Source organism: Gopherus evgoodei, chromosome 22, assembly GCF_007399415.2.
Source record: "Gopherus evgoodei ecotype Sinaloan lineage chromosome 22, rGopEvg1_v1.p, whole genome shotgun sequence".
NCBI lineage: Eukaryota > Metazoa > Chordata > Testudines > Testudinidae > Gopherus > Gopherus evgoodei.
Genome location: NC_044343.1, coordinates 118,864 through 145,230, shown reverse-complemented (window position 1 = coordinate 145,230; position 26,367 = coordinate 118,864). Strand labels below are relative to the sequence as shown.

The window sequence follows — 26,367 nt, the reverse complement described above, 5'->3', positions numbered from 1 at the left end:
AATTGTAAAGGAACGAATTTTAATATTTAGCCAAAGGAAGAGGAATATAGAAATAGCCTCTAAACAAAGACCAGCACTAGATTAATGTCACAGCTCTTATTTCTGCTTTACATCCGTATAGTATGTAGATACAGAACATTTGGGCCACTGTTGGATTAAATTGGCCCTTTTGGAAGTATCTGATAATGTGAATGACAAACTGTGAAGGTCTTTCTATTGTAATTTGTGCAGTTTGATAAATACGCACATGTAGTTGATTGACCTGCGTACCGCAAATATTTAATGTCGACAGTCTTACAGTGTGATAGTAATCAAATTGGGCATATTAAATTAATACTTTCAACATTTATAAAACATGCTCCAGGAGTTCAGAATCAATCCTGTTAACTGGAGGTACTTTAATCCACAGGCAGATTCAGACCCTTCTACCTTACAGCAACTGAAGAATGACAGCAGAATTTAATGATGCAAGAATGATTTCTTGTTCTTTGCTGTCTATGGCCACTCCAATATAATCGAACTTCAGCAGCTGCAAAGAGCCAGTAAAATACTGTTCTGGTTTGTAAGGTACATGCTTCAACAAGGAAAACCAAAATGATAACACACTGCCACATTTAACAAGCAAATAATTAAAAATACTACATAAACAATGTAGGCTGAAGACATCATCTGATGGATTATGTAAAAGGTTAGCTAAGCACTTTATATTAAGCTTGTAAAATGGTCAATTTGGTCTCAAGATTAAAATTTCAACCAGAAATGATAGTAGTAAACCAAAATCTGGTGTAAGAGGATTTAATTTGTTTTAACATTTTGGTGGATAATAAAATCCTATAAACTTACTCCAGAAAACTACATGCATCCATGCTTAACATTCTAATTATCCAGCTACGATTATGTGATTTTCCAGTTGCTTTCATAACAATGCTATTTCAGTCTTCTGCAGAATTAGTCCTCTCTGAAATAAATCCTCCTCTAATATCAAAGCTAAATTGTTCAGTGGAATTTTGAGAGTATTTCTAATATAATATTGCATAAATATAGTACACAAATATCTACAAGGAACAAAAACAGGCACAGTGACCTATCCTCTCTCCCCTCTGGGGCATAGCTCAGGCACTCTAGCATGGCAGAATAGGGGTGGTAAAGCTTGCACCCCAATTATCTGTGCTGCATCAATTGCGGACAGCGATATTCAGTCTTCAATGTTGTTAAGCTAAAACCTGGCAGGAGCAATAAATTCACATTAAAAATAAAGGTTTTAAGTCCTTTTTAAAGAAAACACTGATATAACCACTGTTTAACATTTTCTGAAATTGATGCAACTACGCAGTTTGCAGCATCCTCAAAAGAAAAATATAAAAAACAAGTTCTAAAGCTTGAAAGTGTAACATTTTGAACTGTGATGATTTCTGCCAGAAAGCTTATAATGAAGCACTGGGAAACCATTTACAAGTGGAAGAGACTGTCAAAGAAAGTAGCCTTTCAGGAGAAGCTGAAGAAAATGTAAAAAATTCTTGAAAATTGAAGAAAAAAGAATTTACCTAAATCTAACCTGGATGACAAATATGTAATTTCTTATTCTTTTATCTACCAGCCCCTCTAATGACAGCAATCAGTTATCAGGAAGTGCCTGAAGTACTATCAGTTATTACTACTTACAAACATGTTCCATCTGCTGAATTTTGTTTTAAACATTTAAAAGCCAATATGGTTAAACTGAAGTTTCATATTTACAAATTGAGACCTTTAATTTTTAGATTTTTTGCAATTAGAAATATCAAAGCCAAGCAAGTTTTATATGATAGTTGATACTGAGTTTTCTTACTTTGTTTGGACTTCTCAGCTTTGCATCTTGGCTCCATAATTTGAACAAGCATTGACCACGATACTCCACAGAGACTATGGGCATTTATTCTTGATGTATCTTCCCCTTCAAGTTACTATAGTAGTTTATGCACCTGTATTTTTTTTAATCAAATTTATGCTTACAACCACCACCCCCAATATCTCAAGGTTTGACAGATATTAAATGGGCTGAACTTTGTCAATAAAACCAACTTTTATTTTGAATTTAGAACCCTACCTTTCTTGACTCATCAGTACCTTTAATAATTCCTTTGCAAGCTAAGAAATAAGCCTCAAAACTGTCAGGTGTTTTCAGTGTGAAATAAAGGCCCAGGATTATTTACAACTAAGAATGCTTAGCAGCCACTTCAGTTGCACCATGACCTCTCTAGTTTTTAAATAATGCTTCCACTGGTTTTAAAGATGGTATTTACACACTTTTAAAATATGGAACATTGAAGTATGACTAGCAAGGCAATCCTGGCTTCTCAAAATAACTGCTACTCCTAATATGATCAGCACTTAGCAGAAGTAGTAACATGCTTTAAGAATTAGACATCCATACAACCTGCACTAATAGTCCAAACACTTAGTGTTGAACATAATTTAAAAAATGCTCTCTCTCCTCCTCAGTTAAAGTTTGCTGATATAATACCCTGGAGACAACGTTCACAGCCTTCACTACCACAAAGTTTTCTACAAACAAATTCTAGACCTGAAGATTTGTCATCTGTTCTGGTTGGAAAGAGTACTATTGTGTTCGGAGCTGATAATCTGCAAGAGAAAAATAAATTCAGAAGAGTTAGTTAAATTAGTTCATCTTATTTTTTTAATACAAAAAAAAGAGTAACAATATCAGAGCAGAAATATTTATGATATGCCAATGCCAAATTAAAGCAAAGATTACTCAAATAACAATGAGATTTGTATAAAGGATCATGTTAGAAGAACACTAGCTGTTTACATGCTCAATAAGCAATTAAAGGAAATTTTGCCTCATTAGAGTTAAACATTCCAGGAACAGGAATTTCTGTTCACCAAACTGGACCTTCCCAATTGTTTAACAGATTCCATGACTAAGCCTCACTCTGCCAGTCTTTTCTTTGAGGTGTGTATTTTCTTAAAATGTATCAAGTATCAGAGGGGTAGCCGTGTTAGTCTGGATCTGTAAAAGCAGCAAAGAATCCTGTGGCGCCTTAGACTAATAGACGTTTTGGAGCATAAGCTTTCGTGGGTGCATACCCACTTCATCGGAGTACATGCATCCGACGAAGGGGGTATTCACCCACGAAAGCTCATGCTCCAAAACGTCTGTTAGTCTATAAGGTGCCACAGGATTCTTTGCTGCTCTTAAAATGTATATGACAAAGGGGTTGAATCTCTGCGTTAGGTGCAAAATACTCAACCCAAGCCTAACTATAAAGTCACAACAGTGGCACTTCCATAACAGTAGGGTAAATGGAGAGAGGAATACATTTATGAATATAATATGTAGCAATACTGCACATTATTAAAGAATGAGGAGTCTAGTGGAATCATACAGGTAAATTATCTTGGGAACATACAACAAAGAGAAAAGAATGTTAATGGGAAAACTACATGGGCAACTTCAGTGTCTACAATCTATAGCTTTCCTATTTACCTCCATTTTGGGTGATATAGCGAACCCATGGCAAAGCCTGATACCCACTCTTCTCAATTATCTTTAAGTAGCGGACCTGAAAACACATTAAATTACTTTTCAACCTCAGCCTAGCAACATTTAATAGAAGATATGTTTTAGGCAAAAAGCCTTGAACAGTTCAATGTGCAGCATGGCCAAAACAGACTGAGTAGAATGCTGGGATGAGTTAAAAAATATCATGCCATCATGTAAATAATTGGTAACTCACCTGGAATAATGTGCACAGTTCTGATCACCTCATCTCAAAAAGATATAGCAGAAATAGGAGGTATCCAGAATCAAGGGGACAAAATTAAAAGAATGGAATGCTTCCATATGAGACATTGACGAGAGGTGAGACAAAATGATGGGGGATATGAGAGACGTATACAAAATAAGGAGTAGCACAAAGTGCTTTTTACACTTCATAAGAGAAAGGGAGATATTAAACTCAACTAAAAAAATCTGTTTGAAATTTGTAAACAGGAAAAAAGTTTTTTTATGCAATACATATAAAAGCTAGGTAAGATTCAGAAAAGATTAAACATGCGTAAGGATAATAGAAGCACCCAGTTACATTACATGGATGTATTTTAAAAATTAATAAATATAAATTCTCATGGTTCAGTTCATAAAGGATTTTCTTTCACATTCCTTGAAGCATGTGGGAATAGCCACTATCAGAAAAACATGGTATTATACTAGATGGATCATTAGACTGATCTTGCAATACAATTCCAATATTCCTAATAAGACTTTTACTGTTTTTACAAAAGAAGAAGGAAGTTTTGCACAAAATTTTAGAATTACGAACAAGGATACTAAGTCCTCAACTTACACACAGTTTCTGGAGGATCAAAATATTTAATGTACCAACAGGCCAAATCCTAATCCTATGATTTAACTAAATAAATATTCCATTTTCAGAAGCTCTGGCTTGCTTTGGGGGTAATAAAACCAAAAACTGAGCTCTCTCTTTTAGTTGTAGCCTCCTTTAAACATTTTAAATCTATTTTAGATCTATTTTGGCTTAGTTGTAGAAAAATGGAGTACATACCCTTAAGTCATGAGTAAGTTAATTGGGACTAGCTTCAAACAACTATTATAATTTTTTTTTTTTAAACTTGGACTGAAAAGATCATTCATATTGTCCAAACAGATTTATACTTCTTTGTAGTTGAATTTAAATTGACAAGCCCCATTCTGTACCATTATAAAACCATAATATAATCACACCATCATCTTTTGGTTCAGTTACACACAAAGAGCATTATCCAGCAGCTAGATGAACAAAACGAATTCCATTTATATAAATTAAATTTTTAGTCTTATTCACCTGTATTCCTGATGTGGTGAAATATGGAATTTCAAACTTGACACTGATGGGAGGTTTGCCTTCTTTATCTTCAGCTTCAACACTTGGAAGCCCAAAGTGAGCCCGCATCAAATACTCCTTTCCCCCCTATCCAAAGAGGAAAGCAAACAAATCATTCTACCAGAAAATATCCTTTAAAAACCAAAGTGCTTCTGAGTGGCAAAGGTCTCATGCCAGCTCAAAACTATGAAAATGCAGAGTCATTTAGCCCTTTTCTAAAGGCTTAAACTGAACATTAAGTTACTAATACCTAAACAAGATCTAGAAAAAACAGTAAGATTTCCTGTTTGCTTTTCCAGTTTTAAAATGATACGTACTGTTGCCTCAAGTGCCAAGCCTACAATTAGGGGAGAGGGAAGAGATGGTACCAGCTAGTCCAACAGCACAGTAGAACTGAGCCTACGAGCAAATTTAGTCAAATTCTAGATTCCATAAACAGAAGATTACTTTTAATAAAACTCACACTAGCAGCAATCGGGGATAACATTACACCAATACAGTTACCGGAAATGATTTAAGGACCAGACAATTTCACGTTTTTCTGGAACCCATTTGACACTACCCCACTGTGGTTTTAAATTTTGGTGAGTCTGCATCATTGGAACTGGGACTGTGAATCTCCACATTGTTGCAGTTGATCTCCTTTTGAACTGACTCTTTTGCTAGAGAAAGTAAGCAATGCATTTTTTTATTTTTTTTTTTTATTTTCCCACCTCCCAATAAACCACCACAATTTGCAGGTTTTAACATAATCTTATTTTGATCAGGTTCAGAGAACTGGGGAACCGTTTAAAACATCCTTTTTCTGTCAGGAGTCTTATGAAAGATCCATGCACAAAAGGTAATGCAGAGATCAGAACTAGATTGTTAAATGGAAAGTATGCAAAAGAGAATATCAATCCATTATGATCCTATTAATACATTTAGCAGTGTCTAAGACTTTATCTTTAAAGTGATTTTACAAACACTAATGTTAAGAATCCTGTTTTAAATTAAAAAACTTGCACTACCCTGTAAGTCATACTGCCTTACAGGCAGAAACATCCTCTGCACTAGCTGATTAGGTTTTGATTTGAGTAAAAACAGATAAATAATTTATGGCAGGAGCTGTGAAGATTACACACCATGTTCTCATAGAAATATGGTTATGATAGAATATGGCATAACTAAGATAAACGACCATCTGGGTAAAGTGTAAGATATCATGGAAAGGTTATGATTTACTGAATGTGATTATCCAATTTGTATGCATGTATCATTTCTGTTCTGAAGTTAGAACTATTGGACTATGTAACAATTAAAACTGGTGTGTACTTGGGAAACGCCCCAAACAGTAAGCAACCATCCTGAATGAGCCAGTTAAGGATAATAGAACTCTGAAGATACTAATCTCCCACCCTTCCTGAGGAGTTCCTGGGATGCTGCATTGAGACTACAAGGTCTGGTGATAATGTCACTTGTTGCAAAATACCACCTTGGACACTGCTGGCACTTTTCCTCTGTAGGTGGATGGGGATCAAACAAAGGTTTCCTGCTTTAGGAAAATCCTTTTTAAGGCTGGGGAGAGGGTTAATCTAGGCTTTTCTCCGTTGCCTACCAAAGGAGGAGGACTGTTGAAAGTATCTGAAGGGACAAAGGAACTAACTGAGGGCAAAAGGCAGGGGTGAGTCCAGACTGAGATGAGGGTCAGTCTGTGAGAAGAAATAACCGGGAACTCTAAGCTATAAAAAATCTCCAACTCGCCTAAAACAATATTTAGGGTGAGAAATTACTTCTTGAAACCAGTCTCTAAGATCTTAAGCTTAGTATGAGTGTTTGTTTCATTTACTCAGTAATCTGCTTTGTTCTGTTTGCTATCCCTTATAATCACTTAAAATCTGCCTTTTATAGTTAATGAATTTGTTTTGTTTATTATTAAACTCAGTTTGTGCAATTTCTAACTGGGTGGGGCAAGAAGTTGTGCATCTCTCTCAACATTGAGGGAGATGGTGAATTTTTATGAACTTGCACTGTGCAGATCTTTCTATACAGTGCAAACAGTATTATTTTGGTTTATTTCCCCAAACAGGTGGGCATGCGAGTGCTGAGTGAATCCTCTCACACAGAGCTGACATCATTCTGTGTCTGCAGCTGGGTGTGGCCCTACCTGTGTGTGTGTACTGCAAGAGGCTGGAGAGCCTAACTCAGGAAAATAGGGAGAGGGAATCTAGGCTGGTGGAGCAGAAGGGGCTCAGTGAAACCCCAGTACATCAAGTGGCATTCCATAAGGAGGATCTAACCCATCACAGGAGCAGCTTTTCCAGAAATAAAATGTATGCTTTAAATAACAAAAGGTTTACATGGTCGCCTTGTAGAAGGCAACGAAATTAAGTTAGGCATTTTGAGATCTCTGACCTTGATATATATTCTATGCGGCTGTGGGAATGTTTCTCAATCACAGACTCAATCCAGATGAGTGGTTTTACCTGTTGGAGAACAAACAACTATAAGTGTTATTTTGACTTTGTCAGGAAACTGATACATTTCATACAGAGCAAAAAAATCAATAAGAGAAGCCCATAGTGCTCTTTAAGACAAGAGTTAGATCAAATTCCAAAGATACTGGGCAGAAAAGAATTTAATATGCAAATAATGCAATATGCAAATATAATGATCAGGTGGACCTGAGCATTAGTCACAAAGTCCTTAAACTATTCATATGTATAGTTTGACAAATATTTAAGATCATGAAAAAGTAGATAAATTAAGAGTTAGATACTTGTGTAATTGAATTTAACCCCTGTTCTGTGAGAGAAATTAACCCCCAAAGCAGGAAAAACATTCTCGTTCTACCCAACAAATGTAATAACTCAGGGCATTTGAGTTATTTAAACAATTCTAGCCCTAAAACCCAGAGACCAATAACTCTGGCGCTTACAAGTATTGTTTAAATTCCGTAGTCCCATAATAAAAGTCCCAGAGTCCCACAGGCTTTTAAGGTTCTTCTGGTGTTTGCTGTTTCTTGCCAGGGTTTTGCTGAATATGGGTCCTTGATATATACAGAGACAGGCAGATGAATACAGTTCTTGGGCTACTTTACTGAATGAAGTAGGTTTTCCAGTCTCCTCCATCATAGGTATACTCAGTTATAAGAGGGCAGGCGGTCCTTTACCCGTGTTTTTGCTCCAACTGGGTCAATCGCCCAAATGTACCTATAGGCTTTAACCAGTAAAATTGTCTTTCTCACCTCACTGTATGTTGCACAGCTTCTTCAGGTGGTTGTAGTAAAGAAAGATCTTACTGCCTTGGCCTTCCCCCTTCTATATTAGTTCTTATAATGCGCTCATCACCATTATATCCAAGCACCTTTCAATAGCATGTTAAGTAATGTGACTACCCATCAGTTATGTGTTTGTTCTCTCATCCTTCTCTCAGTAGGCAACTCAGTGACTAGACTTAGGGCTTGTCTACACCGGCAATTTACAGCGCTGCAACTTTTTGGCTCAGGAGTGTGAAAAAACACATCCCTGAGTGCAGAAAGTTTCAGCGCTGTAAAGCGCTACTATAGACAGTGCACCAGTGCTGGGAGCCACGCCCCTCATGGAGGTGGTTCTTTTAGAGCGCTGCACCACGACCACATAAGGCACGGTAGCGTTGCCAGCGTAGACTAGCGTTTAGGTAGTAATTGCTTCTCCTTTTCCCAGTGCCATTAAGTAGTCTATACAGCCTATTTCAGGTAAACATAGAACTTCACTATTTACAGCTAGCTCGATAATATCTAAAACTCAAACCTTTTTAAAGAAAATTTTTCAGAGAAAGTGGAAAGGCCTTTTACAGTTTTACATGCAATTTAAATTGTTTTCATGCACAAATTCATTTTAGTCTATATCAAAATACGTAGCCAGACTTACATGGGTGTTAAGACGATATGACATGAGTTCAAACTCTCCATCAGGTGGATGAAAGAATTGTCCTGTCGTTTTCAAAGCGAGAGAGACGAACACACTGGTGAAAACTTTACATCTTCTAGTTCCACCGATTTGCTTTTGCCACCTATCAGGAAAACATACACCCCCAATTTGTGTAGCATGTGAAAAGCCTACCTCTTAGGCCATTACAGCAGATTATATAGCAACTGAGCAGTCAGCTGCTCATACTCCCCACATTAGTTCTATTCTACTTCTACGCTATTTCTAACTTCATTACAGTAACTTCAGGAATATAGGAATCTTAGTGAAAAGAGCTTGGGAGTAGCCCATTGAAGTGGACCAACATAAATGACGTATTCTGCACTTTTTGCTCAGTACAGTCACCGGAAATATGGAATTGGTGTTCTGGTCTTAAGGGAAAGAAAAGCATTACACGTCCCAGAGAATTTAAGGAAGAGGTATTTCCCCCTGACATTTCACAAGTGCACAACTGAGGATGAGGTTGCCACTCATTCGCAACCAATGCATCTATCCTGACACATAGACTGGACTGTATTTTAATTCCTCCTCAACCCTCTTCCCCACTACCTCCTCTCTTGTTCATATGCTTTGAATACACACCTCCCATATACCTCAATCTGCCAATGCCCACATTTAAGACTCTGTAACAAAGATCAAAAATGAGAAATACTAAAAAGTATTAATGCAGCAACTTAAGATGCGGGATTAATTCCTTTAGTGGTGATTAGCTCCTTCTATAAAATTATTCTTTAATTACAATTTAATTATAAATAATTTTCAACAGTAAGAGGGGACACCAATTTGCATGTAATGTAGGTAACTTTGGGGATAAAACAAGTGATGGTTCCTTAAAATGAGTTCACAGAGATATGAGCCTGAATGATGAAATCAATCATTTTATAAAGTTTTAGAGTAGCAGCTGTGTTAGTCTGTATCCGCAAAAAGAACAGGAGAACCATAGAGACTAGGAAATAGAGTAGGAAATAGAACCTATTTCCCTATGCTAGTTCTCCTCACACCATCTATGGGTTCTCTCAATTATCACTTCAAAAGTTTTTTTTTTTTTCCTGCTGATAGCTCATCCTAGACTAGATTCTTCCTGTTGGTATGCATACTTCCACCTTTTCATGTTCTCTGTATGTATAAATATCTCTTGTCTGTGTGTTCCATGCTATGCATCCGAAGAAGTGAGCTGTAGCTCACGAAAGCTTATGTTGAAATAAATTTGTCAGTCTCTAAGGTGACCACAAGTATTCCTATTGTTTTTATAAGTAGCCATCAAGGCTAGAAAATGGACGATTTCTTAATTGAACAAACCCAGGTCTTCATAGCAAATGAATATGTTACGCTTCCTGCCCCCATAAGGAGTGTTTCCCATCTGATAAAACATTAAATGAGTTGCTAACACTAAAATTACTCTTTACTCTTATACAGTGATACAACCTTCCCAACTAGGAAATTAGAAGACCCACCATCCTAGAATTAATCCTGTTATCTGAACTGACGTGCTGCATTGCCTTAGTGCCCCAAAGACAAAGAAACCAGTGAATATCCCTGTATGGTTTTAGAAATGCTGTATACATACTCACGGCCTGTATTATCAAAGAGTACTTTATCATTTAAACCGAGGCGAAGCTCTGGCATTCCTGAGAGAAAGACTCTCATTTTAATGGATCCAACTATCTCACTGCGCAATACGTTTCCATTGGCACTAACCTAAAGAGCAAAGGAAGATGGAGTCAATCTCTAACTAACTATGTGCAATGATTTCACAATTATTTGTTTTCACAAGATTAGGAACCCCAAAATAAATCACATTGAAAACATAACCATAATCCTGGGAAACACATTTTTCATTCAAATTCGTATATTTGGACTGAAAGATCTTGTGTGTTGGCACAGAATATATATTGTGTTGAGGATGACATGTAGAGTTTTGTTTGCTAACAAAAAATAGGTTGTTAGGATACATCTTGAATAGGGCTGTTAAGCTATTAAAAACATTAATCGCGATTAATCAGACTCTAAAACAATAACAGAATACCATTTAAATATTTTTGGATTGTATTCTACATTTTCAAATATACTGATATCAAATTACGACACAATATGATGTGTACCATGCTCATTTTATATTATTTTGATTGTAAGTATTTGCACTGTAAAAAAAAAAGAACATAGTGTTTTTCAATTCTATAGTACAAGTTACTGTAGGACAACCTCTATCAGGAAAGCTGAGCTTACAAATCTAGACTTATGTACAAAAAGCCACTGCATTAAAAAAATAAAACAATGTAAAATTTTAGAGCCTGCAAGTCCACTCGGTCCTACTTCTTGTTCAGCCAATCAGCTCAGACAAACAGTTTGTTTACATTTGCAGGGGATAGTGTTGCCCATTTCTTGTTTACAATGTCACCTGAAACTGAGAACAGGCGTTCTCATGGCACTGTTGTAGCCAGTGTTGCAAGATATTTACGTGCCAGATGTGCTAAAGATTCATATGTCCCTTCATGTTTCAAACACCATTCCAGGGACATCCGTCCATGCTGATGATGGATTCTGCTCATAACAATTCAAAGCAGTGCGGACCGATGCATGTTCATTTTAATTATCTGAGTCAGATGCCAGCAGCAGAAGGCTGATTTTCTTTTTTGGTGGTTTGGGTTCTGTAGTTTCTGCATCAGAGTGTTGCTCTTTTAAGACTTCTGAAAGCAAGCGCCACACCTCATCCCTCTCAGATTTTGGAAGGCACTTCAGATTCTTAAACCTTGGGTCGAGTGCTGTAGCTATCTTTAGAAATTTCACATTGGTACCTTTTTTTGTCAAATCTGCAGTGAAAGTTTTTTTTAAATGAACAACATATGCTGGGTCATCGTCCGAGACTGCTGGGACATGAAATATATGGCAGAATGCAGGTAAAACAGAGCAGGGGACATACAACTCTCCCACAAGGAGTTCAGTCACAAATTTAATTAACACTTGTTTTTTTTTTTAATGAGCATCATCATTATGGAAGCATGTCCTCTGGAATGGTGGCCGAAGCATTAAGGGGCATACAAATGTTTAGCATATCTGGCATGTATGCTGGCAATGCTGGCTACAAAAGTGCCATGCAAATACCTGTTCTCACTTTCTGGTGACACTGTAAAGAAGAGGGCAGCATTACCTCCTGTAAATGTAAACAAACTTGTTTGTCTGAGTGATTGGCTGAACAAAAAGTAGGATGAGTGGACTTGTAGGCTCTGAAGTTTTACATTGTTTTGGTTTTGAGTGCAGTTATGTCACAAAAACAAATCTACATTTGTAAGTTGCACTTCCACAACAAAGAGATTGCACTACAGTAATTGTATGAGATGAACTGAAAAATCTTATTTCTTTTGTCATTTTTACAGTGCAAATATTTATAATAAAAAACGTACACTTTGATTTCAATTACACCTCTACCTCGATATAACGTGACGCAATATAACATGGGTTCGCATACAATGCAGGAAAGCAGTGCTCCAGCCGATCAGCACATCAGCTCCCAGCTACGGCGCTCCGCTTTTTGCCGCCGGTGAGTGTGGGGAGGTTGGGGAAAGGACACCAAGGGTACTGTGGCGGGAAGCAGAAGTGCTGGGATCTGGCAGAGTGGAGTGGGCTGGGCCTGGCTGCTCCGCTTTCACCACCGCCAGTGAGTGCGGGACCTTTCCCCAATACCTCCCACCCCTCCCGCCACCGACATGGCTGGGGCAAGGAAAGTGGAGCGGGCTGGGGCCGTGGCGCTCCGCTACCCGCCACATGTGTGTATGGGGCGAGGTGGGTGTTCTTTCCCCAACATCCCCATGTTCACTGGCAGCGGTGGAAGTGGAGCAGCCCGGCTTCCTGCCGCAGCTGAGTACAGAGGGTGTCCTTTCCCCAACCTCCCTGCACTCACCAGCGGGAAGCGCAGTGCTATGGCTGGGAGCTGGTGGAGCGGAGCGGAGCAGGCTGGGGCCGGCTGCACTGCTTCCGCCACTGTCAGCGAATGCAGGACCTTTCCCGCCCCCCTTCCCCAGCGACAAGGCTGGGGATGGGGCAAGGAACGCAGAGCGGGCTGGGGCTGCGGTGCTTCGCTTCCCACCACAGGTGAGTACCGGGAGCGTCCTTTCCCCAGTCTCCCCACACTCACCGGCGGTGGGAAGTGAAGTGCCGTGGCTGGGAGCTGGCGGAGTGGAGCAGGCTGGGGCCTGGCTGCTCTGTTTCCCGCCGCTGCCGGTGAGTGCCTGTCAGGGGGTGGGGGGTGTGGATAGCGGTAGGGGCAGTCAGGGCACAGGGAGCAGGAGAGTTGGGTCGGGGGCAGGGTCCTGGGGTGATTAGGGACGGGTGTCTCTGGAGGGGGCGGTCAGGGGACAAGGCGCAGGGGGCAAAGCAAGTGTGATAACACAGTCTCACCCATAGCGCGGTAAGATTTTTGGCCCCAGAGGACTGCGTTACATCGGGGTAGAGGTGTACAACACAAAATATAATATTATGAAAATGCAGAAAACATCCAAAATATTTAATAAATTCAATGGCTATTCTATTGTTTAACAGTGCAATTAAGACTGCAATTAAAAAAATTAATCGCAAATACTTTTTTTGCATTGATCATGCAAGTTAACTGCGATTAATCGACAGTCCTAATTTTGAAATTATAGCATTTAAGTTCAACCACCTTACAAGGAAGACACCAATTGAGAAATTGTTTCTTTAAGTATTGCTGGATCTATGAAGGTAGGTGTGGTAGATCCAGTAACCACTTCAAAACACCCCAAGAAATCTGTTATCTTCAGCCAGGCCTTCAGATACCACAGAATATCTAAAGAGAGAGTCCGGGATATACACTTTAACACACTCAAAACTGCATTCACCAAACAAGGACACTCCATCAGAGATGTAGATCGCATCATAGAAAGGGCCTCCCAAATACCAGGAGAATCTGCTTCAATACAGAAGTAAAACCCCCTTTGACTCCACAGCTCAAGTTGTCACCTACCATTAATTGGAAGCCATATAGGGTATCATGAAACAATACAACCCATACTTGATAGGTACTCCATCCTGAAACAGACTGTTCTTGAACCCCCTCTTTTGGCCTTCAAACATCCCTAACCCTCCCTGGTCGGCGCTCTCTGCACCTCTCCTGGTACCTGGCGCCGCATCTTCCCGAGGTAAAAGAGAACGAGAGGAGAGAGAGTGTGTGTGTAAAAAACACAGGGTCACATGCCCCCCATCCCCAGTTTTCTGCCAGGGTTCACACCATAATGTGGCTAGCAGCAGCCTTCCAGCACTGTGCAGAAAGGAAGGGACGGGAGCTGCTTCCAGCCGCAGGGGTAGAGGGATGACCTGGCCTGTGTCTTTGAGGAGCTCATCTTTTTCCTCCCCCAATACCCTGCCCGCTCCCCTATGGCTGGCAGCAGCCTGTCCCTTCCTGCCCTCACAGTGTCAAAAGACAGCTAACACCTCCAGGTTACTGCTGGCCACCGACATAACCCAGCTGCCTCCTGTTCCCTGGCTACAGCACAGGCAGGAAGGTGTTAAGCCTACAGATGCACTGTGCATCAGGGCCCAGAGAACCTGACTGCAGGGGCCTTCAGCAAACTGGGCCAGAGAGATGGCTCAGCAGGGAAGGGTGCCTAGGGGACAGAGAAGCCCCAGGCTCCCTAGGGGCAAGATACGGTGGGGAGGGGGAAATGAAGAGGTTGCTAAGCCCCTGCCCGGGAACAAGCTGGAAATCGCTCTTTCCTCCCCTACTGCCACTCCAGAGCTTAGCTGGGGGTGGAAAGGCTGCCCAGTGCCAGCGCTATGTGAGGCTTTGGCACATGTAGGACTCGGTTCCTTCGGGCTAGTGCCCTAGGCTGGAGGGCCTTGCACTTTCCTGGGGCATCAACCCAGCCAGACACAATGGGGGAAGGAAGGAGCTTGCTGGCCAGGCTGTTGGTGAACTGAATGCTCCGACCAGGGGCTGGTTCTCTGCACAGCGCTGGGAGCGGGATGTGTCCCACAAGGGGAGATATGGAGGAGAGGGGGAGGGGAGAGAGGGTGAAGGGGCAGAGCAGGGAAAGGACAGCGGGAGCATGTAAAGGGCCGATGGGTGGGCAACAGAGGCAACATGTAACTGGCCGCCGCATGGTGCCTGCCTGGACTCACCAGCCACTGCAGCGTGCAGTCAGTGCCGTTCGGAAACAGGATGGGGTCCTGCTGGCTGAGAGCCAACACGCATAGGGGGCTGTGCTGATAGACCAACAGGGAGAACAGCTGGCCTTGCGCTCTGCAGCTTTGCCCTGCCATCAGTCTTGCACACCCACTATTGGACATCCCCCCACACCCCACTCACCGCTGGTAAGCAGGCGGCTGGCGAGCAGGGATCTGGCCAGCAGCAGGAAACACCAGTACTGATTGGGGAGGGGTGGAGGAGTGGAGACAGAAAACAGAAAATACAGACAATTTGCCAGTTTTTAAGAAAAAGTCAGGACATCTGCAGGAGGGCTTAACTATGGGCCTGTCCCTTTAAAAAAGGAATGTCAGATCACTCTAAACAACCCCCTAACCTCTCCAACGTCATTGTCAGAGTCAAGCTCCCCAGAGACCAGGACACACCTACTCAAAGTGGCACCAGACCCTGCCAGAACACCAGGTGCAAAACCTGTAGATCATTGTAGCAGTGGAGATATAAACAATACCTCTTACAACACACCTTTCAAGATCCATGGATCCTACGCATGCCTAGAACCATGTGGTATGCCTCATCCAGCGTGCTAAATGTTTCCAAGAACAACTATCTGGGTGAACCAGACAATCACTATGCTCTCAAATAAACTCCCACAGTAAAATGATAAAAACCAAAAACACCCTATCTCTTGTGGGTGTACACTTTTCACAAAGCGATTACTCTATATCTGTTTTATCAGTCCTCATCCTCAAAGGAAACATGCACAACACTTTCAAAAGACAAGCTGTGACACTCAGAGTACCTTTCCTGGAACTGAAAAAACTTATGTAGCTCAAAAGCTTGTCTCTCTCACCAACAAAAGTTGGTCCAATAAAAGATATTACCTCAACCCCCAACTTGTAACTCTAATATCATGGGACCAACAGGGCTATAACAACACTGCATACATCCTTGGGAGTAGCACAGAGTTTGTTTCATTCAGAGTGAGGGGATTAGGCAGGAATATAAGGAGTCCCTTTGTTTTTTCAAGTTTAGCATGGAAGAAAAGCTCCCTGAGGGCTGAAAAAAATCTATTAAGAAGCTTAATAAAAATGCAGGTACATGAGTATTACTTACAACAGCTTAAGTTACTACCATTATCAATCACTCAATCTGGTGACATGTAAATTGTTTCAAATGTAATACTATAATTTGATAGACTAATTAAGACTATTCATACACTGACTTTCTGCTTTCATTTTGTGTTTGCATATTTTACAGATTATTACAGTTCTCATTAAAAAGAAAGAAAGATAAAAGTTCAAGTAAATATAAACCCACCAAGAGGTTAACAGATTCTATAACGTCCCAGAAACACTTCATTTTTTCCTATACTTTATCCCTTCTGACCTCCAGGAAAACAGCATTGGTAACAGTGGCAGGTGGGCGTGGAGCTCCAGTTTCCAGTTTGTGGCCTTCTTGAGTAATATACCTTCAGAACCACATAAGTTTTTTAAAATATAAAGTTACATTTTGTAGGCTTAGCAATTGTTTAGTGTCACAAATATTACTGTTGTAAGCAGCAAACAAAGGAAGTCTGATAATTCAAATTAAATCCTAGAAAATATTAACTAATCTTTTCATGCCAGGTCAAGTCAGATCATGTGTTTATGTACCTGATAGGAAACTGTATCAGTCCATCAACAAATATAGTAAAAGGTTAACAGATTTTTGACAGAAGTGTCCTATTGATTTTTTTTTCAGGCTGATAGAAGAAAGGAAAACCTACAAATTGACCCCATATTGTAATAACTTTAGTAAAACTTAAGTTATACAAGTTAACATCTTTATGCTCATAAATATTCCCAAGGCATCTATTACCTGGTATTTAAGAAAAAAAAAAAAAAAAAAAAATAGAGTGTGTGTGGGGGGGAGACAGAGAATAAGACAGAATATGTTATTGCCCTTATATAAATCCATGATACGCCCACATCTTGAATACTGCATACAGATGTGGTCTCCTCATCTCAAAAAAGATATACTGGCATTAGAAAAGGTTCAGAGAAGGGTAACTAAAATGATTAGGAGTTTGGAAAGGGTCCCACATGAGGAGAGATTAAAGAGGTTAGGACTTTTCAGCTTGGAAAAGAGGAGACTAAGGGGGGATATGATAGAGGTATATAAAATCATGAGTGGTGTGAGAAAGTGAATAAGGAAAAGTTATTTACTTGTTCCCATAATATAAGAACTAGGAGCCACCAAATGAAATTAATGGGCAGCAGGTTTAAAACAAATAAAAGGAAGTTCTTCTTCACACAGTGCACAGTCAACCTGTGGAACTCCTTGCTTGAGGAGGTTGTGAAAACTAGGACTATAACAGGGTTTAAAAGAGAACTAGATAAAATCATGGAGGTTAAATCCATTAATGGCTATTAGCCAGGATGGGTAAGGAATGGAGTCCCTAGTCTCTGTTTGTCAGAGGGTGGAGATGGATGGCAGATGAGAGATCACTTGATCATTACCTGTTAGGTTCACTCACTCTGGGACACCTGGCATTGGCCACTGTCGGCAGACAGGATACTGGGCTGGATGGACCTTTGGTTTGGCCCAGTATGGCCATTCTTATGTAAGAGCCAGTACACTGATACTTACTCTTGTAAAATTTTACTGTCGGTGGTTTGAGGATAGCCAAAATCCATGAGCTCATCAAGCAATTCATAAATTATAACAAAGTTATCTCGAATGCTCTCTTCTTCCAACTCTTTGAAATATTCTGAAAATACCTGAAATGTTAACATTAGAACACAACACTGAAGTCTCAAATTAAACTAAATTTAGTTCATATTACTTCCAACCCTCCATTTCTGAAAATACAAAAAAAAAACCAAAAGGATTTTGGTGAGCTATAGCAGAGAATTAATTTGTTGAACCTTAACATCCAAGTTTCCTGCCTTTCAAGCGTTTCATTTTTTTCAAACTACAAATTAAAACAAGTTTCTTTATTTAACAACCATAATTGACCAAGCTTGCAAAGGACTTATACTCAATTCAATGGCATTTCTGTATGTAACAACTTTTGACTACCACATCCAATCAATTTCAAACTTTCAGGGAATGTTCTCAGTACCAATGGTCAGAACCCTATTGATTTCAGGGCAAATCAGAAAAACCAAAAAAGGAAAATGGGGGACAAATACAGCCCCATCAGCTCTTTAGCACCTCTGCAATTGTCTGTAGTTTAAAGAATCCATTGATGGCACCATTAACACCTTCACACACATAGGTACTCTTACTCACCTCTGCTTATACTCCCAGTAGATACACAAAGTGGGTGAGATTTTTTTTAATTGGACCAACTATGGATGTAAATATCGTTTAAAAAGTTAACTGTTTAAATGATTCAAGTTGAATTATTTAAACGCAGGCCACTGGGGCCACTCTGGCTGGGTGGCGCAGGGCTGCTGGGGCCGCTCTGGCTGTGGGGTTAACAGTTAAGTTGGGTTAACCAGTAAGATTAATGCTTATCGGTTAACCAGTGAACATTTTACATCCCTAAGACCAACTTCTGTTGGTTAGAAGAGCTCTCTTTAAGCTTAAAGGTGTCTCTCTCACCAGCAATAATTTGTCCAATAAAAGATATTACCTCACTCACCTGGTCTTTCTAATATCCTGGGACCAGCACAGCTACAAAACTGTATACTCCCAATAGCTTAACATGTTGAATGGCTTCTCTCTCTACATCTCACAAAAAAAATAGTGGCATGAGAAAGGAGAATGGGAGGCATAAGGGGAATGGGGAGAGGGGAATGTGGCACACAGAACCTTCAGTATGGGGGGAGGAGATTGAGGGACCCTGCCTCGTATGAAGACAGGGAAGGATAAAGGCAGGCTTACAAAGCCCTTGGATAGGGAGGGGAGATAGTAATGAGTGTTCACACAGAGCCCCCTGCTATGGGGGAGAAAGGGGGATCCTACTATGGGGAAGAGAGCATAGAACACCTGTAATGGAGGAAAATGAGGGATGTTAAAATGCATGGAGGGAGGAATGGGGCACACTGAACACCTGGTGTGCATGTGTATGGGGGAGGGGAGGGAGATTGGAGGATCCTGGTATGGGGGAGGAGGAGGAACATGGGTGCACAGAGCCCCTGGCACAGGGGGGAGAATGGGGGAATGGATCACACAGAGCCCAGGCCATAGAGGGGAATAGGGGGAATGTGAATGGGGGTGTGCACAGACCTGATGGTATGGGGGGAACCCTGGTATGAGAGGAGAGAGAAGAGGGCCATATCGAGACCCTGGCAGGGAAGAGACTGGCTGGAATTGCAGGGAGCCCCTGAAAAAGAGGGGGATGGGAGGGTGGCACCCAGAGATCTTGTGAGGGGAATGGAGGATTGCAAGGAGCCGTTGGTGTATGCAATATACTCAACCTACAAAAGCTATGAAGTGTGCGACACACACACACACCCCTTTTGCAGTACTATTTTAACCTTTTTTGTGTGGGGATATAACAGTTATTGAAATAAACACTGGGCTTAGCCTCATACCTATGAACTTGAAATCTAAACTAACTCAGTCTCAGCCTCTCTTCTTTCAAGCAGTTCCTTACATTTATACATATCTGTAATCTTTGGCTAAAACACATTGCCCCAGCTCAGAGCGGACTGGGCCCCAAATACCTATTTTTAAAATCTGGCCACCAAGCAGAAGTGCTTTCCTCCAATGTCCATTTAATAGACACCCCCCCTCCTTTTTTTTTTAAACTAGCTGGAGCTTTATACACGTTACTAACAAAAACACATCAACAGAGTCAGTATTTTATATGGCAGATTAGGGTTGTGGCCCCTGAAAATTAAAACAAACTACAGTGTATGCGGAATATGCCTGCCTATAAATATTCCACCCAGGAAGCACACCTGTCACCCTGGTTATGGGGAAAAAAAAACTACTAAGCACAGAGGTTGTAATGTACTATGTAGCATCCATTAAGCACATCCAAGATCTGCCTTATCCTAGAAGAGTAGTCCCTTCCAGAAGTCACATACTAAGAACATTACTAAAGAAAAGGAAACAGTTTTCTTCCCAAATATATGCTTCGGAGCCGTGGCTCTCAACCTTTCCAGACTACCATACCCCTTTCAGGAGTCATATTTGTCTTGCGTACCCCCAAATTTCACCTCATTAAAAACTACTTGCTTACAAAATCAGACATAAAAATAAAAAAAACACTACTACTGAAAAATGGCTCTGTCATTTTTACCATATAATTATATATAGCCTTTGCTAGTGCTTTTCATGTGGCTTGTTGTAAAATAAGGCAAATATCTACATGAATTGATGTAATCCCTGGAAAAGCTCTGCATATCCCCAAGGGTACACATACCCCGGTTGAAAACCAGTGCTTTGGAGAATACCTTGCCTGTCAACCTGAGCACAACACTTGGATCTTTGAGTCTCCCCACTGGCATTTATCTGCATGCTGCACTGCGTTTAAAATTCTCATCCCCAATCTCGTGGCCTTACACACAGCTACCTACAGACAACACTTCAGACATTGTCTTGTCTGCTGAACTTTGGCTCCCTGCACTCTAGAATACCAAGCCTGTTTGTTTCTTTTTTATTTTCCTGACTCTTAACTGCAGCATAGGCTCCCTAGTCTAGCTCATCAAGTCACCATATTACTCAAATACCTCCTAAAAATTTGTTTCTTCCACAATGCCCACAAAGCACACAAAAAGTGAAGTGGCCTCTTCTCTGACTTTCACATTGTATCTCATTTTCTGTCTCTCTCTTATATTGTAAGATTCTGTCAGTATCCTTGTCCTGTACAACACAAAATAAATATTAGTAGCTAACATGGAAAGATCTTAACAGAACCATATATAAACTAGATATGCCATTTCTACACAGCACTATAAAATTAGAAGATTTCTACCTCTATATAAAAGATATGTTCAGTTATCTGAACAAAGATTACTTGACCAATTTCATACTCACCTGAACCACCTTGTAAAGAAACGAAAACACCAGAGACACGCAAGCATTCTTCTTAGAAGTAGCAACAACTGAAAAAGTATGTTCAGGAACCGGTGTTTAAAGTTACCATTTTAAAAAATATGTATCATTAAATACGTTTTCAAAACCTTTTTACTAAGTTATTACAGCTGGCCCAAACATTAAAGTAGCAGCAACAACATTCCTCTTTCCAGAGTCATTCAGTACTGAGAATCCTTGGGTTTGTTTTGTCATTTCTGATTGTTTAACTATTGGAGGTGTGATGTTATTGACAACTGAGACTGTATGGATCATTGTTGCAACCAGGGTCCTATGGCTGCACCAGGTCTTGTACAGAGGAGGCCAAGTGGATTGTCCATGGGAAGGCTGTAGTTTGCTGGTTATGATTATGCTGTATGTGTGTATCATTTTTGTATTCGAAGTTATGAATATTGGCTATGTACTTGTTTGATTCTAAGTAGCCTCAGTGAAGCATTCTTGAGAAAGGACTATTCTCAGTAAGTGCCCAATAAAGAAACACTTAACTACAATGGACTTTGAGAGATGCTGATCCATATCTGAGCTGTCCTGGGAACGTTCAAACTAACACGTAAACAATGACGTTGGCCGGCAAAAAGCTGAATCGTTCATGGACATGTGACTTGCCCAGGTGACTGCAAACTCCATCTTGTTGAGGGGATTTTACACAGGAGAAGAAAGGGGTTTCCATCCACAAGAGAAAGACTATATAAGGCCCTGGAAACCCCTCCATTTTGTCTTCAGCTGGCTCAAGGGATAGCCTCTCCACCCCAAAGAGATGCCTGAAAGAAACTGGAACAAATGACAGTAACTACGGGGGTGAGAGTGATTACTGGACCCAGCCTAGGAAGGAGTCTAGTCTGTCAAAGCAGTTTATTGGAACATCTCTAAGGGTGAGATTTACCTGCATTTAGTTTCCTACTATATTAGGTTTAGACTTGCATGTTTTTGTTTATTTTACTTGGTAATTTACTTTGTTCTGTCTGTTATTACTTGGAACCACTTAAATCCTACTTTTTATATTTAATAAAAATCACTTTTTACTTATTAACCCAGAGCAAATAATTAATTCTGGGGGAGCAAACAGCTCTGCATCTCTATCAGTGTTATAAAAGGCAAACAATTTATGAGTTTACCCTGTATAAGCTTTATACAGAGTAAAACTGATTTATTTGGGGTTTGCATTCCATTGGGAACTGGGTTTCTGGGTGCTAGAGACAGGAGCACTTCTTAAGCTGTTTTCAGTTAAGCCGGCAGCTTTTGGGAGACGTGGTTCAGACGTGAGTCTGTGTTTGCAGCTGGCTAGTGTGTCTGGCTCAACAAGACAGGGCACTGAAGTTCCAAGCTGCCAGGGAAAACAGGCTTAGAGGTAGTCTCAAGGGGGTTTCTGTGACCGAACCTGTCACTGCAGGTAAAGACCAAAAATAAAGATTCAGGAAATGCTTATATTAAATTGCCACTTAAACACGCTCATACACATTATTAGCACAGGGTCTGACATGAAAAGAATAGCTCCTTTTTTATTTATATACTTTTTTTTGGCGTCTTTGTAAATCTCAATCAGTAAAATAATTCTCGTGAGCTTATATTGCTTATTGCCCTATGTTTTCATGTCACTTCCGTTCTAGGGATGTAAAAGTTCAACTAGTTAACTGATAAACTTGATGCTCATCAGTTTTTGTTAATGATTAAACTCTGCTAGGCTCCTGGTGGCTGGCCCCACACTCAGGGTCCCGGGTGCCAGGACCCCAGTCTTGCAGGGATCCTGGCCATGGAACTGGCTGCGGGGGGGTCCCCACGTAAAACGTGGGGGTGCTGAAGCACCCCCTGCACCGCCAGTTTCCCGGTTAAATGTTTGACCATGTAACTGATAGAATTTAAATCAGTTACATGGTTACTGTTTTTACATGTTAGTTACATCCCTATTCCATTCAAGCCCGAATTGTGAAAAATCCACCAAAGTGCTCATCAGTTTCACTATATTAACAGGTTTACACTTTAAAGCAGTTGTCACCAACCAGTCGATCCTAGAGGATCTCCCGGTTGATCGTGATCTCCAGTGGTGCAGTAGGGCTGCCACTAAGGCAGGCTCCCTGCCTGCCCTGATCCCATGCTGCTCCTGGAAGTGGCCAGTGCAGCCCCGCAGGCAAGGGTCTCCCTCTCAATTCTGCTCCTGCCTGCAAGCACCGTCCCTGCAGCTCCCACTGGCCGGGAACAGGGACCTGTGGCCAATGGGAGTTGCAGGGGCAGTGTTTGCAGAGAGGGGAAGTGCACAGAACCATGTGCCCCACCACCCCCCAGGGGTGCATGGGGGTGTGTTGGCCCCTTCCGGGAGCAGCATGGGGCCAGGGTAGACAGGGAGCCTGCCTTAGCGGCAGCCACCAACCAGGAGCTGCTGGAGGTAAGGGCTGCCCAGCGGGAGGCTGCACACCCACCCCCAGCCCTGAGTCCCCTCCCGGAGCTAGCACCCCATACCCCTTCCTGCACCCCAACACAGTGCCCCAGCCTGGAGCCCCCTTCTGCCCCCAAACTCCTTCCCAGAGCCTGCACCCCTCCTGCCCCCCCAATCTCCTGCCCCAGTCTGAGCCCAGAGGCCCCCCCCCAGAATCCCCTGGGCTCCAGCCCAGAGTCCACACCCCATCACAAACCCCAACCCCCTACCCTAGCCCAGTGAAAGTGGGGGAGGGTGGGAGAACACGAGCGACCGGGGGGGGGTGTGTGTGGATGGTGTGAGTGGGGCAGGGCTTTAGGGAAGGGGCGAGATAGATCCTGGGTTGCCCTTAAATTCAAAAAGTGATTTTGGGCATTAAAAGGTTGGAGACCACTGCTTTAAAGGATACGATATAAATTATTGTGTTTAATCCACATAAAACGAACTCCTCCATGAGCTAGAATGGGAGAAAGCATTCCCTCTTCTTCCTTTTCCATAAGAATTGGCATGAAATGCTCCACCTCAGACATATCTACATCTCCGCGGTAATTCCGGCAGATGAGGACCTGCAATATACATGCAAAGAAATCTGAATAGGTTTTAAAAACAAATGCTCAAGTTACCATCTGAAAACAACACGTATGATCCCTGGGAAGTACTTTTAAGTTACATTAAAACATACAAGACAAATTTCAACATAAAGTAGAATTTTACTTACATTTTAACAGTTCAGTACTTTACACTTATGCAGTGGAATCCCAAAGTGCTTAACTGTACATGGGACTCTTTCATTAACAACTCAAATACAGCTTTTAGAATGACAGCAGCTGTTAAATAGCACATACCAACATTAGAGACAGAAAATATATTGCTTACAGAACAAAATCAGAGAAGGAATTTGGATATACAGAATGTAATTACTCCAAAATGGAATATGGTCAAGAAACCAGGGTTTGCATGCTTGGTATTAGTTAAAGTGTCTTGGTATCTTTTAACTGCCATAAGCAGATGATATCTTCATTTCACTTACCCAAAAATCAGACCCTTCAACAGCTGAGTGCCCCCTTAAATTGCATGAGCTTTCATTCACTAAAGACTAGGAGACAAGTGTCCAGAAGGGGAAAGTGGAGGAGGAAGAGAGCACTCTACTAAAATCAGCATTTCCTGCAACATTGCAGCTGGACGGTCACTGGTCATCCATCCAAGCACCGACAAGGTTTAGCCCAAAATAAAGTTCCCAGTTTAACCCAAGGCAGCATTATCGGGACGATGTAACCACAACCTGAGGCCCCACGGCAGGCTAGAGGAAATTGGGGGAAGAGGGGGAATCCTCAGCCTAAAGCCCCAGGACAGACAGCGGGGCACACAGAGCAGGCTAGCGAGGGATTATTACCCTCCGGCAGCTCTGAGGCGAGGAAACAGAGGAAGGCTGGGGAGAGATCAGAGAGATCCCCTCCTGCCCCAGAACCGTTCGGGCCCCTCTATTCTACTCCCATGTTTCCTCCGACTATGGGGAAGCTGAGCCCACTCCCAGACCGGGGCCGCTCCATAGGCTCAAGCCGGGTTCCCCGGGAGCCACCCGCCCGACGCCTCTCTCAGGAGGCCTTTAGCCCAAGGCCCCGTCCCTCGGACTCCTCACCTTGCCCTTCAGGTCCAGCACGTACACGGCACTGGCAGACATCGCGCCCCCAGGTGCTCGGCGCCTTCCGGCACAGCGCTCCCAGAACCCGGGCCAGCTCGCACTTCCGGCCGGAAACGCAGCCGCGACTGCTTCCGCTCTCAACCCTCCCTTCCCCCCACCGCCGGCTGGGAAAGCTGCAAAGCTCGAGGCCGGCTCGCAGTCACTGCGTGGGCGGAAGGATATGGCGGAGCGGGGCACGTCGGACGAATGACAGCGCTGTGAAGCTGACGCTAGAGAGGGCGGAAGCACTTGTCTGAGCCCTTCTAATAGAAACATTCCGAGCAGCGGAAGCGATTGAGGGGTCAGACTCATCCGAGCCCTTCTGGCCCTCGCTTGTCTGTAGTTCCGGTAACCAGAGAGAGGAAAGTGAGTAAGGGTGGAACGAGCGTCAGCCTGACCGGAACCAGAGAGCTGATGGCAGAGACTCGCGGGACAGCGCTGTGGTGGGCGGGGCCTCGCACCAGTAACAGGCTCACTGGAGGGACGCAGCGCCCTAGGCCTGGACCTGCACTTCCCCCACTGTAGCATAAGCCGTTTTAGGGGAGGAAGCAGGTGTTCCTGCCACCCCGTGTTTGAGTGCCAGACACCGGCCCACAGATGAACCTAGGTCAGCTCTGCTTTTGTTCACCACTGTTCACCAGAGTGCTCTTACCTACTTTTTCTTTTTACCCTCTCTAACCTTCCCCCTTTTGTCCTGTCTGTATCAATTAGTGAGTTCTCCTTTCTTTGACAGGGTTACTGGCCTAGTTAATGTGAGGAAGCAGCAGATATGGTATTTCTTGATTTTAGCAAGATTTTTGCCACCGTCCCACATGACATTGTCATAAGCAAACTAGGGAAATGCTCTTTAGATTAAATTACTATAAGGTGAGTGTATAACAAGTTGAAAGTTCAAAGCATAGTTAGGTTCACTCCCCCTGGGGCATCTGGCATTGGCCACTGCCAGTAGACAGGAGTCTGGGCTAGATGGACCTTTGGTTTGACCTAGTATGGCCATTCTTATGTTCTAACTCCCACGATTAATATTAATTGCGCAATATTTTAATTGTTTTCATAATTAAATGTTAAGATTTTAGCCAAGAATGGCACTTAGTGTTCATCCAAAACAGAATAAGGGGCTAAAGAACTGTAAATATAGATCAGTTCAGCAGGGTGAGGCTGATAACTGCCACTGTACCATCTAGGTGTCATAATTCCCCCTTGCATATGTAATCCAGTCACAGAAAAAAGCATTTCTCATTTGTAGTTCTAGGTCT

At 42.0% G+C, this 26,367-nt stretch overlaps 1 protein-coding gene across 1 annotated transcript; it reads right to left on the bottom strand.

Annotated features, from left to right (window-relative positions):
• AP1M1 (adaptor related protein complex 1 subunit mu 1) lies at positions 1-26,364 on the bottom strand. The gene is given in 19 exon segments (XM_030540094.1): positions 1-2,622; positions 3,491-3,566; positions 4,848-4,973; positions 5,391-5,404; positions 5,407-5,449; positions 5,451-5,518; positions 5,521-5,557; positions 7,289-7,351; positions 8,777-8,831; positions 8,833-8,879; positions 8,881-8,918; positions 10,405-10,531; positions 16,308-16,346; positions 16,349-16,384; positions 16,386-16,458; positions 17,619-17,749; positions 20,964-21,031; positions 23,840-23,996; positions 25,070-26,364. Coding segments are annotated over 19 exon segments (1,791 nt in total). The 5' UTR covers positions 25,640-26,364; the 3' UTR covers positions 1-2,599.
• Between the last annotated feature and the right edge of the window lie 3 nt (positions 26,365-26,367).